Here is a 14,196-nt window from a genome sequence, read left to right on the forward strand (position 1 = left end):
GCATCCTTACAGAAGGTAACTGCTGTGAGGGTAACAGGAGGAGTGTGCTTTTAATGAGTGACATCCTTGTATAATTGCATTGTTCCATCTGCAGATCCCTTTTCAAACTTTTCCCTGGGTCTAAGTCATCCTGACACTGTTTCAAGTGACCTTCTAAACAATTTCACTCTTCTTGGTGGCACAGTGGTTGCTATTGCAGGGTCTTTAATTCAATTCTGACTTTCAGTGGTGCCTGTGCAGAGTTTCCACATTCTCCCTGCAACCTTGTGTGCTCCCACCCCTAACCCCAATAACCTGTTGCGCATGAGCCAGGTGATCCAGCATTAAAGGTAAAAAATGCATTGGACTCTAGACCTTTGAAACATTCAAGGATCCTTGGATGCCACAGAGAACAAGGCTTTTTGACTCCCAGCATCTATGCTACTGTAGTTTCTCCCTTGCAGCATGGTTGAAGCAACTGGTTGTGGCTGATCCCAAAGGATAAGGGAAAAGACAAAGAGGTAGAATCTTGCTGAATGACAAAGCAGACTTGAAGTATCTACTCCAGCAGCTATTTCTTATGTTATCCCTATGAGGAGTTATCAAAAAATGCAATCCAGTGACATTCAATTTTTCAATTCATACCCAGATCTCTTTGGAGTCCACTTGTTTAACATATCCAATCAATTTATTTAACCATGCTTTATAACAAGCTTTTAACTGTGCACACACCATTAGCTTCCAAATGACAACAAAGTTAACTGTGAAGGATATTAGCATGCAGAAATGGAAGAGATGAAATAATGATTCTTTAGCTGATTAAGCCTCCATGGACTCTATTGTAGTTTTATATCTAAAGTTATGGAAATATTTGAAGATTTGAGAACAGTTCAGATCATCAAATTCCATTCAGGTATTTCCAAATTTTACTCATCTTTTGGCAGGTTCCAAGTTAAATTATAGTTTAATTACAGATAAATTCACCAAATTTTCATTGAAGTACTTCAAAGAGGGTATACATTTTGGTCAATGGGGTTAAATCTGTAATTGTCAATGCACACATACAGCATTTTCTTGCAAGTTGGTCCTTTAGTGGGTTGAAATATTGGTCTTTTATGTACACGAACCCAACACTTCTGAATGAAGATGGGGACCATTTATATTCAATTCAATGCAAAAACTTGTTCAGACCATTTTCAGTATTCTCCAGTGTCATATCTGAAGGGATGAACTAATCGATCTGGGTAGGAATTTATGGAACAACTTCCATATCTGTAGCTTTCCAGGCCTTCACCATGCTCTGTTTTAGAGGATCCCTCTTGTTGGTAAGCCACAGGTGACTTGAGTCTACTGTTCTCCTCTTGGAATTTTGACTCAGTATAAATGGTGGGAGGCATGATTTCTGCCAAATGGTTGCAGTTTGGAAGACTTTTTGCATCACAAACATTATCGCCAAACTTGTTCATGGGTTTATAAGTTTGATAGGAGACCTTGGTAGTCGTGGTTATAATAGTTTGTAAAGCTGGAGGAGTGGATCCAGAACCAGTTAACTTGCAAGGGTATTCTCCATTGTAGTAGTGACTGGCATTGGGTGTGATATGCCCACAGTCATTCCGATCCCCGTATCCTCCTTTCAATATTTGCTTCCATCCGTGATGTTTACTTGGTCCATCAAAGTTCCGATCATGGACATTCAAAGAGCCCATACTGTGCTGGGATCCATTAAGCTGCATGCACATCTTTCCAGAATCAGCCTCAGCCTGTATATTACCAGTATCCTTATAAAGAGCTGGGTAAGTATTGGTGCCCATGTAACCAGGCACAGTAAAATCATACCCACAGGAGCCTCGAGGCATGTAGATTCTTGGGTTGCAGACTTTCTGAAGAGGTGAAGTCAATTCCCCTATATTGTTGCTGGGATCATAGGTAGGTTTGTAAGGCTCTGCATTTTGAAAAGGGGAGTAGTGATGTGTTGGAATGGGAAAATTTGGTTCTGCTATTATGCCGTATCGATCTGAAGCTTCCATGCAAGGCAAGTGGTGGAGGCTATTGAAGGTGCCACCACTGTCATGGTATCTACTTGCCTGGAACAAATCAAATAACATGAAAGATTAATTAGGGTGAACAGTGCAAGTAATCTAGAAGGATTTTACTTCACATTTTAGAAGTCATTAATGTCAAAAAATTGGGATTTTTAATAGTCATACAGTATTTGCCTTTTTGCACAAGATAGTGTAAATCTGACTCTTTACAACATGCAGCTTCTCATGAAGATATTAAAAAAAAGCCTCATCATCCCCTGACTGCAGTCAGTTCAATGACAGCCCATGAAAATACTTACTGGAATCAAGAAGCAGGATTGAGTATACATGGAAATTCAAACATTACAGATGCTGGAAATCGAAAATAAAAAGAAAATGCTGGGAACAATCACCAGGATAGGCAGTGTCTTTTGAAAAGAGAAGTGTTTGCATTTCCAGTCAAAAAAATTATCTGACCTGGTGAATGATTCCAGAATTTTCTGTTTGCAATAAAATTATTATCCACTCCTGTTCAATGTACTACAGGCAGCAAGTTAACTTTACAGTGCTTACACATTTTCAACACCCTGGCACTGCAATGAGACCATTATGATGAGAGACTAGCACCAGGTAAAGCCAATCCAAGGTTCAAAGGTTCCTTTCATTGTCATGCGATAACAAATAAAAAATGTAATATACATGATATACTTCAACTTTTGTTTGCCGTAAGGCAAAGTGCTGTCACGAGCATAGCCCAATACCCCAAACAATCAGAGAAAAAGTAAAAGAGTCCCTTCAGATACATTGAATGTCCATGGATTCACCTCCAGTGCTCTCGTTGCCTCTGCAGCCACACAGACTCCAGTTCAAACCATCAGCAACACGAGCTCTAGATAAAAACCTCTAAATCGATCACAAAACCTTCAGCACCCAAGGCCCTTCAGGAACCCTTCTTTCCCTCAAGCACTCTTGAATGCCTTTTCTAATATCTGCTTCCCATGACCTGGTCTCTGGCACCCTACAGGCCATGTGGGTCCTTAAGCCCACTGAACACTGGCTGTGTGGTCACCTTCTTGTCAGATCTTCTCCCATGGTCCTCCTTCTCAATAGTATTCTCCCTGTTTTCTGGTGCCCTGCGCTGGTCCACTGCTCCCCCAGAGTCTGCAACCCCTCATGGTATGCGGCCTAGCACAGGTACCTCCATCTTAGGCACAGACCTCCATGTTCACAGGACTTTAAAAAAAAAACATTGGCTCCTTTTCCAGGCCACTTAAAGCCTGCATGGAGCTGTTAGAATCACAACCAGGCAGTTGGACACACATTCTGATCTGGATCCACACCAGCAGCAATGTTACCATTACTGTTTCAGGGAAATACGTAGCTAGATTATTTTAGAGAAATATGTTTCTCTTAAAGGGCCTGTGTATTATGGCTGCAGCATGTGTTCTACTCCCTGAAAACAAAAGAAATGGCATCATATGGAAGGGAGTAATCTCCAATGAAATTGGACACAGTATTGGAAACCTTGATATAGGAGATGGGGAGGAGGAGAGATGTCTGGGAAGACAAGGATTCTCCAGATACGTGTTCAAAATCTAATGGGAGCAGATGACTCTGGAGGTCAAGATCAGGAACGTAGCACTGAATATTAATGTAATACCATGAGTAAAATGACCAGTTGCATGCAGCAAATGACCTGCTCAGCAAATGCATCTTTACAGGCAATATCTGAAATCACTGCACTACTAGATATGGAAGCTAATATCCCCAATACTCACTCACCAACCATATTTTTCAATTATGATTCAAATTTACCATTCAGTATTGCCATATGGCTTTTGATATCATTGGATTGACATTTAATCTGGCCATGGGCAACAAATAGATGGAGAGCATCAGAGGTGGCAACTTGCTCACATCCATTCTCCATATCCCACCTCGTTCTTAACCCATATCTGTTTAGATGTATCTATCCTCCAAGAACAAGAAATAGGAGCAGGAGGAGGCCATCTGGACCATCGAGCCTGTTCTACCATTCAATAAGATCGTGGTCCATCGTGGTCCCCTCCCTTCTGCTATTGAAAAAAAATTTCTTTAAAGAGGCAGCCTCAAAATCCCAGAAATCTCACTACTGTCCAGGAGAAGCAGTTCCTCCTCAAATTTACTCCCCCTGAATCTTCACACTGTCACTTAGTTCACCTGCCAGTGGAAACAACCTCCCTGATTTCATCCTTCCTTTTCCTCTCATAATTTTATACATTTCTAGAATAGCTCTCCTCCTTCTTCCAAACTCCATTGAGTATATTCCCAGGTGACTTATTCTGCCCTCATAGGCTAAACCCCACATTTCCTGGATCAACCCAGTGAACCCACTCTGCACCACCTCCAAAGGCAGTAAATCTTTCCTCAAGTGAGGAGGCCAGAACTGCACGCAATGCTCCAGTTGCAGCCTCACCAGTGGCCTGTACAGTTGCCGCTGGACCTCCAATCCTCCAGTCCTTCATTCCCTCCAGCAATGAAAATCAATGTTCCATTTGCCTTCTTGATTACCTATTGCACTGGCAAAACAACCTTCTGCAATTCATATACAAACACTCCCAGGTCTCTCTGCACAACATGCTGCAATATTCCACCATTTACTATTTTTCCTTCCAAAGTGGATGACTTTGCAATCATCAATGTGGTGCTCCAAATTCTAGACCTTGCCCATTCACTTAAACTATCCATATCTCCATGCAAACTCTCTGACTCCTCCACACAATTACATTTTCCGTACAATTTAATCTCAAGAGCAAACTTAGATATGCTACACTTGGTCTCCACCTTCAAATCTTTTGAGTACATAGTGAGCAGTTGTAGTAAACCCAGCAACGGTCCTGTAGCACTCCACTCAACACTGATTGCCAACCAAACACCCATCTAGCCCAACTCTCTGCCTTCTATCCTCTACACACCCCTCACAAATCTCTGTACTTATGCCTTTCTCATTTGTGATCAGTGGTCTAACTGGATATATGGGAAAAGTAAGAACAAGTTAATGATGAAGAGAATCTTGCATCTTCAGCTCAAATAGCGACTCTAGGTAATGTTAGGTTGCAGGTGAGAAGTGTGGTTTGGGACAGGCAGTGGGAGGTGCAGGCTCCAGTTTATTCAAGAGAAATGTCACCCATGATCTCTGCCACAGAGGAATTCTTTGCTGAATTGAATTGTTTATTGTCACAGGCAAAGGGATAATGTGAAAAACTTTGTTTTGCACGCCATCCAGACAAGTCACCTATGAATAATACAAAAGGTAGTGAAATAATAAAAGAAAAAGTTTAGGGGATTGTGTTGCAAATAAAACAAAGGTGCCAAGTGCAAGGAATGGTGCTAAAGAGTTAAAGAGTTAAAAACCACATCATCTTTTACAAATGAGAGATCTGTTCTGATAACATTAGGAAAGAAACTGTCCTTGAATCTGATGGTTGTGTTTTCACTCTCATTTATCTTCAGCCTAACGAGAGATTAGGATGTGAAGGGGGTTGGCGTAGGGGAGATACAGATACAGACAGACTGGGGTGGGATATTGCCTTTCCAAGGCAGTGGAAACTATAGATGGAATCGATGGGGTGGGGGTGGGGGGAGTGGGGAAGGAGGGGAGCAGGGGTGTAGTGTTACTGTAACTCACTAGAGCACTGTTCCAGAACCTCATGGAGCCGTTCCACTTTGTTCCACACCTGATCCCCTGGCCCCAACACATTCTGCCTCTGGACCCCCCACCACTCCCGCCACCACATGGGCCCCCACACAACCCCTCCCCTCTGCTGAGCACCATTTTGGACATACAAGAAACCTATTTCTTCCACATCCGATACTCGTCCTCCTTTCTCATCCTATTGATCGCTCTCAATTATATTATACAATGCCAAATACAACATGACAGCCACCAAGGCCAGGTCTCGTGAGACCTCCTTGTTACCGTTTTTGGAGAGCTCCAGTACCTAAAAAATTAGCTCTGCACCCCTGGAGGGGAAGGTGGTTTGTGCAATGGTTTGAATCACATTCACAACTCTCTGCAGTTTTTTGTGGTTTTGGGCAGAACAGTTCACCAGAGAGGACTCTGATCTATAGCAGAAGATGATAGGTTTGCAATTAGGGTGCTTGTGGAAGCCTACAAAAAAAGATCGTTTTATCCTTTGTATATTTATATTAATATTTTTCACAGTCAACTTCTTTGTGGAAGCTGTTGATAGGTACACAGTTGAATGTTTGATATAAAATACAACAAAATAAACTAAGTCAATTTGTTAAACATATTAAATCCAAGAGGTCATCTGGTTTCAATGTCTGAGAGAAAGGCGGGATCCAGCACTAACTTGACAGGGACTATGGTCTCAGATATTACAGTATGGAACTGGTGGCCAATATGATCTGAACCTCAATTACTAAGAAGAATTATGACCCAAAATCTATCCCAAAACAAGCAACAAGTGGTCATCATCCAGATGTTGCAGTTCAAGCTTAGCAAGTTCATATTCCTACCAACATAATAATGGATCGCAATATTGTGTGCAGTTCAAGTTGCTCAGCTACAGGAATGGGTGCCAGGATATTCAATAGGATGTGGCCAGGACTGAAGGGCTTGAGTTATAGGGAGCGGTTGGATAGGCTGGGTCTTTATTCCCTCGAGCACAAGAAGCTGAAGACTGATTTTCTAGAGGTTAATAAAATTATAAGGCATATGGGAAAATGTACTCAAGTTAAATGTGCCCTTTATTTCCCCTGAATAGATGATTCTAAAACTAGAGGGGAGAGATGCATTCAGGAGGGACCTCAGAGGCATTTTTTCACTCAGAGGGTAGTCCGTATCTGGAATGAGCTGCCTGAAGTCAGCACAATTTTGACATTCAAAAGACATTTGAACAGTTATATAAATAGAAAGGGTTTAGAGCAGCCATTCTCAATGGGAAAAAGCTTTGTTTTCTTTTCACCACACGTATCATAAATATTTTTTGGGGTTTTTTTTAATGTAGTCAATAGGAGAGAAGTATGGGAGAAACCAAAAGATGGCCCAAAAACTAAGAGCAGAGTCCTAAGAGGACCATAGCTGATAAAAGGTTGAGAATGGCTGGCTTAAAGGATGATGTCCCAATTGGAACTAGTCCAGAATGCCATCTTGGTTGGACAGAAGAGCCAGATGAGTTCTGCATGATTATGACTCTAAGAGACTAGCTCTCCACTCAAGATTCATTACTGTGTCTAAAATTAGAGAAGCTTAGAAACTCAGGAGATTGGCCTTCTGTCGTGCGGAAGGAGGGGCTCAGGTCCTATGCAATGAGAAAGGTAAAATTAATGATCTTGCAGTTGGGGATCCTCTCACAAAGAGTGATCACATATGATTGAAAATCTCATACAAATGAAGGGTGCCACAGTACGATCTAAAACTAGCATTTTATGTCTGAACAAAGGAGAGAACAATGAGATGAGGAAAGAACTGGCAAGCTTAGACTGGGAACAGACCATATGGTGGGAAATTTGAGGAACAATAGAATGATTTTCAATGAGATTTTTCACTGTGCGCAACGAAAGTACATTCCAGTTAAAAATTGGGAAACTTGTAAAAAAAAAGCCACTAAACAAACAATTAACACAAGAAAATAGATTATGAAAGTACAAAAATATAAAAACAGACAGTCAAGGGTTTAATAATTATATTAAATGGAAAAGGATTACTAAAGTGAACATGGTCCCTTGTGCTCGCTTCGGCAGCACATATACTAAAATGGGAACAATACAGAGAAGATCAGCATGGCCCCTGCACAAGGATGGCACGCAAATTCATGAAGCGTTCCATATTTTTTAGAAAAAAAACAAGGTCCCTTGGAAGATGAGAAATGGGAGGTAATATTGAGTAATGATAAAATGGCCATGCCTTTCAAAAACTATTTTGTGTCTGTCTAACATGTCAAAGAATAATGTTAAGTATATGAAGGGAGGCAAGGACTATCACTAGGGAGGTAGCGCTGAGCAAACTAGTATCAAATATGTCGGCATATAAGATGTCTAGTATATAAGACAACCCATAATTTCTACTTAAAATGTAGGTTTTGAGCTATACTCGCTGTGTAAGTTTACTCCAAGTCTGGCATCTACTACTGTGCCAATGGTCTTTTACTAACAATCCTACTGACCAGTAGAGTGATGATGTCATAATATTTTAAATCAAATTACCTGGTAAAGGTTTAAATTTTGTCAGCATATTTTAAAATAAACCCCCATTGGCTCCATTAACAGTCCGTTTAAAGACTGTACAGAGTCAATGGCAGTACAGATGAGTGGACGATCTCTACAGGGGAGCACTGAAATTTCACTGTTCGTCAGTTGTTGCAATGGCGACGGGCATATGCTGTTAGCTTCATTTACTATGCTGTTATTATAAGGTACATTGGACAGATACATTTTTATTGTTTTAATATAACATTGTAGCATGCGCAATCTTCCACCTTGGACTGGAAGAGATGGTCCCATGACACCATCCTTGCTGCGGCTGCCTTGCTGCGGCTCCCCTGCTGACCGCGCATGACAAGCAGGGCTGGTTCACCACTACAAGAATGTGTGTCACCACACAAACACCCCCCCCGCCCCACCTCCTGAACTAGCACGGGAGAGGTGTGCTGTTTTGGTGGCTGACCTCTATGCACTGATGGGGGAAGACTGTAATGGCTTCGACATGTCCAGATGAGCTGGTTTCAAATGATCCAGCATGAATACCTCCTCTTTGCTCCCAATGTCAAGAGTGAACGTTGAAGCGTTTCTGTGCAGCACCCTGTATGGGCCCTCATAAGGTCATTGAAGGGGATTCCTGTGTGCACCCTTGGGAACAAACATGTACTCACAGGAAGACAAGTCTGGGGCATAGTTGCAGGGTAGTTGACCGTGTCGTGGTGGCAGGGGCAGTGTGATGGAGCCCAGTTTGTCACACAGCTGCTCAAGGATGACAGAAGTGTTGGCGTCTTGTTTAGTTGGTTGGGGGGAGGAATTGTCTAGGCACTGCAATGGTCTCTCCATAGACTAGTTCAGCCGAGAGGGTCCCAAGGTCATCCTTTTGGCACTGTACAAATGTCCAGAAGAACCCAGGGCAGCTCATCCACCCAGATGGGCTTATCATCAGTGCTGATTTGAGGTGGCGGTGGAAATGATCGACTAGTCCATTGGCTTGAAGATGGTAAGCTGTGGTATGGTGCAGCTGCTTGCCCAGGAGTCTGGTGAGATATGTCCACAGGGTGGAGGTGAATTGTGCTTCCCCATTGGTCGTAACCTCTGCCAGAATACCAAAACGGGAGACCCTGGTGGAGAGGAAAGTCCTGGTGCATGTCTCTGTGGAGGCATCCAATATGGGTATGGCCTCTGGCCAGTGAGTGAATCTGTCCATCACTGTGAGTAGGTAGCGGGATCCCCAGGAGATGGGCAGTGGTCTGACTATGTCTAGATGGATATGTTTGAACCTTTGTGTTGGACTGTAGAAGTGCTGGACCTTGGCAATCTGTGCGGTTCTTCGCCCACTCCGTGACCTGTTTGCATGGGCCATGCCGAACAAATTTTATGAATACTAGCTGCACTGCTATGCGGAAGGAGGGGTACAATAAGTCAAAACCATTTTCTTCCACTGTGTGCGGATGAGAGGGCAAGGCTAGCCAGTGGAAATGTCGCAGAGGAGTGTGGTGACACTGGCGACAAGCAAGAGGTCTTGGAGCTGCAGCCCTGTTATTGCTCTCCTGAAGCTGAGTGTCTCAGGTCATTCTGTTGTTCCCAAACCAGATTATGGTAGTCAAAGCCCTGTGACATAACATTGACTGCAAGCCTGGAAAGCATGTTGGCAATTACTTTTTGTTTTCCTGAGAGGTGTCAGGACTTTGCGAAGGCAAAAGTAAGCTGCTTGTGGTTGGTGTAAACTGTGAATGGGCGCCCTTTCAGGAAATAACAGAAGTGGCGGATGGCCAAGTAGAGGGCGAGTAGATCTCTGTGAAAGGAGCTGTACTTCAGTTCGGGTGGTCGCAGGTGTCAACTGAAGAAAGTGAGGGATTGCCATGAGTTATCAACAAACTGTTGCAGTATAGCACCCACGGCGTGTTGGATGCATTGACTGTGACGGCTGTCAGCACATCCATCCATGGTGTACCAGCATCGTAGTGTGGGCCAGAGCTTCTTGAGTCTGTTTGAATGCACTGGGTGCCTCCTCTGTCCATTCAAGCTCCTTTGACAACCCCAACATTAATGTGGAGAGGACGCATAATCTTGGCAGCTGTAGGGATGAACCTGTTGTAGAAATTCACCATGCCGATGAATTCCTGAAGGCCCTTCAGTGTTGTTGGTATGGCAAACTGCCGGGTGGCATTGACTTTGTCTGGTAAAATGGTGGCGCCGGCTGGGGTGATCTTATGACCCAGAAAGTCTATTTCCGTGAGGCCGAACTGGCACTTCTCTGGATTAACAGTGAGGCCAAACTCTGCAAGGCGAGTGAACAGCTGATGGAGGTGCATCAAGTGTTCTGCAGGCGAACTGCTGGCTACCAGGATGTCGTCGAGGTAGATGAAAAGGATAGGCAAGTTTCTCCAAACCGTGTCCATGAGTCGCTGAAAAGTCTGTGCTGTGAGGTGGTGATAGTGGTCTTTTGGGCATCGTCTGGGTGTACAGGGATCTGATGGTATCCCCGGATTAGGTCAACCTTGGAGAAAAGCTTTGCACTATGTGAAATCCTGGATATATGGAATTTGGTAGCAGTCTGGTGTCATTGTGTCATTGAGACATCTGTAATCGCCGCAGGGCCTTCATCTGCCATTGGACTTAGGCACCAAATGGGGAGGTCAGGCCCAGGGACTATCAGAACGACGGACGATGCCCAGGCTCCTCCATGCACCTAAATTCTTCCTTGACAAGGTTGAGTTTGTTTGGGCCAGGCGGCAGGCATGTGAATGCAATGGTGGGCCAGTGGTAGTATGTTTGGGCATGGCTGCTGTGAACTGTGAGCACAGAATTGAGGGAAAGTCTCCAAGGAGTTGGCCATACTGGCCGCATTTGGCCTCCACAGAAGTGAGCTGGGTAGACAGCTTGATCTGCCGAGGGGCACCATGTGGAAAGTATGAGCGTGGACTAGACGCTTACCCTGAAGATTGATGAGTAGGGAGTGAGCCCGAAGGAAATCTGCACCAAGAGGTGGTTTGTCAACTGAAGCGAGGGTGAAGGACCATTGGAATGCACTGTCACTGAAACGTACAGGAATTTGCCTTTTCCAAAGGTTCTGATAGCAGTGTTATTGGCAGTCTGAGGGGAAGGACCGTGGGGTCACGAGAGTCGTAGGGGGTATGATGCTAATCTCTGCCCCATGTCCACTAACTTGTGGCCTGAGATGTTGTCCTAGACGTGGAGAAGGCTATTTGGTTGGCCAGCTGCCACAGCTACTAATGGCGGCTGGCCATATCGTTCCCCAGGAATGAACATGGCTGGCAGCATCTGTGGGCGGTTGCCCCCCAACTTTGGTAATAGAAACACTATTTGGGATTGGGCCTCTCTGTCTTCTAATGGGGAGGGATCTGAGCATGTTGTGGTCTAGACTTGGGCGTGGTCGTCAGTGGTGGTCGCAAAACATGGTTGATGAAGTCAATGGCTTCGCGATTCAAATAATAGAGAACATCTGCCCACGCCGCAACTTTGAGTGGGTCACTGAAGTCCACATCAGCCAAGAGGAGCCTGCTGTCCTTGGGCATCTGTTCAAGGAACGCTTGCTCAAACTTGAAGCAGGGCTTGTACCCTTCCGCCAGTGTGAGTATTTTGTCCATTAGGCCATCCAAATGCAGGAGCCTGGCTGCTCGCTCATGCTGTGAGAGGCTATACATGCTAATGAGGAGTATTTTCAGAGCCATGTATTTACCTTTCCATGGTGGTGCTTGAATGAGACGGCTTCCTGGTTGAGCGAGCTGACAACGTAGAATTGTCTAGTTAAATCAGAGATTATCTTTTAGATCTGTAACTGGCCCTCAGCTTAGCTGAACCAAGTGCAAGACCTGTAGCTCCAGAAAGTCAGAAGCTTCAATGCAGCAGCATCTAAGAGCTGCTTGTTCCATTGTTTTGAGCCTTCAGGAAGTGAAGACTCATCAGGGTCACCAATGTAACGTGTTGTGAGTGAGCGCAGTGAAGAGAATGAGACAACAAGCTATCACAACTGCTTTAATTTGAATCTCGTGCTGCAGCATTTGAGCCCCATCTCATTCCACCCCCAATGTCCTGAACATGACCTTTTGGCCTGGACTGGAAGAGACAGTCCCACAACGCCATCCTTGCTCAGACTGTCCTGCCATCCACGCATGACAAGGGGGGCTAGTTTGCCACTACAAGAATGTGCAATGCCACAACATCGCTATTAATCCAGCTTCCCAAATGCAAGTTTCAGTAGAAAAGTATTTGGTAGTAGGACAGTAGAACTTATGCACATATTATATATGGTTCCTCATCGACATGGGGGACACTCTAAATCACAGCATATTAAGGTATGGATTTTATACTTGGTGTATAACATGACTCCTAGTTTTGGAGTGACACGTTTAAGGTTCAAATACCATCTTGTAGGCCAACATAGTCCTGTTAGAATGCATCCCAAGGTTATGAAAGGAACAGTAGTTGCTCTTTGATAATTTAGCAAAATCTCTGCACTCTGGGCAGATTGCAAGACAGCAAAAATTTCGCTACTGTTTAAAAAGAATGAGGGTGAAAAGCAGACAACTACAAGCTTAACGTCTGTAGTCAGGAAAATGTTTGAAGTGATCATTAAGAAAGAAAAAACAAGATATGTGGATATACCCCTCAAGCAGGCAGAGCATAGATTTAGGAATGGCGGGTCATGTTTGATGAATTTATGGAGCTCGCTGAGGATATAATGAGTGCAGTGGATAGAGGGGAGGAGGTGGATGTTGTGTACTTGGATATACAGAAAGCATTCGATAAGTTGTGACAGAAAAGACAACTATAATATAAGGATGTATGGAGTTGGGGATAATGTATTGGCATGGACAGAGGAATGGTTAAAGAGTTGAGATAAATGGGTGTTTCTCTGGTTGGCAATCAGTGGTGTGTGGAGTGCTGCAGAAGTCGGTACTGAGTCTGAAGCTATTCACTGCACCCCACAGTCACCTACCAGTCACCACATGTACATCCCACAATGACTACCTAGACATCCCTCAATCATCACCCACCACCCCGTACCATCCCACACCTCATAATCATCTTCTGAACACAAACATCAGTCACACTCCACACTCACACCCTACAGTCGCTTTCTCTCTCTCTCTCTTAAACACACACACACTACTGTAACGCTGCACAGACCAATATCCCAGTCATATTGTGTGAGGTGTGTGATACCACAATTTTCACACAAGTCATAGTCACACTCCACACACACATCCTATAGTTACACTCCCATCACACAAACCCTATAGTCACATTCCACATACACACTCATACACACAGCACACAAGCATATGCGTGCACACACATACACCCTATAATCACACTGTTGGCAAAGTAGAAGAATACTCACTCTTTCCTGTTGCTGGGTCAAACAGAGAGATATTTATTGACTGTCTTTCCACTGTCAAGGTGTGGTCCACACTCTTGATTTTCAAACTCATGACGTTTCTATTCACATCCAAACATAAGCTACAACATCTTCACCAACATACATTTATTCAATCATCATTTATTTACTAATCCAAGATGAGACAGTGTGCTATCAGTTGGTTCTGCAGTCAATTTCTCTTAGCACTTATCAAGACCTTTGCACGTAGCCACAACCTGGCACTACATGAGGCAATGGATAGACATGTCAATGTGGTAATGGGGCATGGAATTGAAGTGGTTGGCGACAGGGAGGTGCTTGCTGTTGCAGCATAGAGTGAAGTTGCTCAGTGTAGTGATCTCCCAGTCTGCGTCCAGTCTCTCTGATGTAGAGGACTCTGCATCAGGAGCAAATACTGGCAGCAAACTACCCCAACAGATTCACAGGTGAGGCATTGGTTACTTGGAAAGACCATTTGGGGCCACAAGTATTGGTGATGAAGGTGGTGTGGGCTCAGGTGGACCATTTCTTGCAGTCACTGAGGTAGATATTGGTGGGAATAGGTGAATGAATGAGGGAGTTGCAGAGAGAGTGATCCCTTCAAGG

The 14,196-nt window shown here is 44.0% G+C and overlaps 1 protein-coding gene and 1 non-coding gene across 6 annotated transcripts in view; one reads left to right on the top strand and one right to left on the bottom strand.

Annotated features, from left to right (window-relative positions):
• Positions 1-887: 887 nt before the first annotated feature.
• gcm2 (glial cells missing transcription factor 2) overlaps positions 888-14,196 on the bottom strand; it is a 57,607-nt gene continuing 44,298 nt past the window's right edge. For all 5 annotated transcript variants that reach the window (XM_069913353.1, XM_069913357.1, XM_069913354.1 and 2 more), the window contains one exon: positions 888-2,063. In XM_069913353.1, coding sequence (XP_069769454.1) covers positions 1,176-2,063 — 888 coding nt within the window. In that variant the 3' untranslated portion in view covers positions 888-1,175. The remainder of the gene's footprint in view (positions 2,064-14,196) is intronic.
• LOC138752104 (U6 spliceosomal RNA) lies at positions 7,733-7,839 on the top strand. Its single transcript, XR_011350378.1, has one exon. It is a non-coding gene; the product is annotated as a U6 spliceosomal RNA (small nuclear RNA).

Source organism: Narcine bancroftii, chromosome 1 (genome assembly GCF_036971445.1).
Source record: "Narcine bancroftii isolate sNarBan1 chromosome 1, sNarBan1.hap1, whole genome shotgun sequence".
NCBI lineage: Eukaryota > Metazoa > Chordata > Chondrichthyes > Torpediniformes > Narcinidae > Narcine > Narcine bancroftii.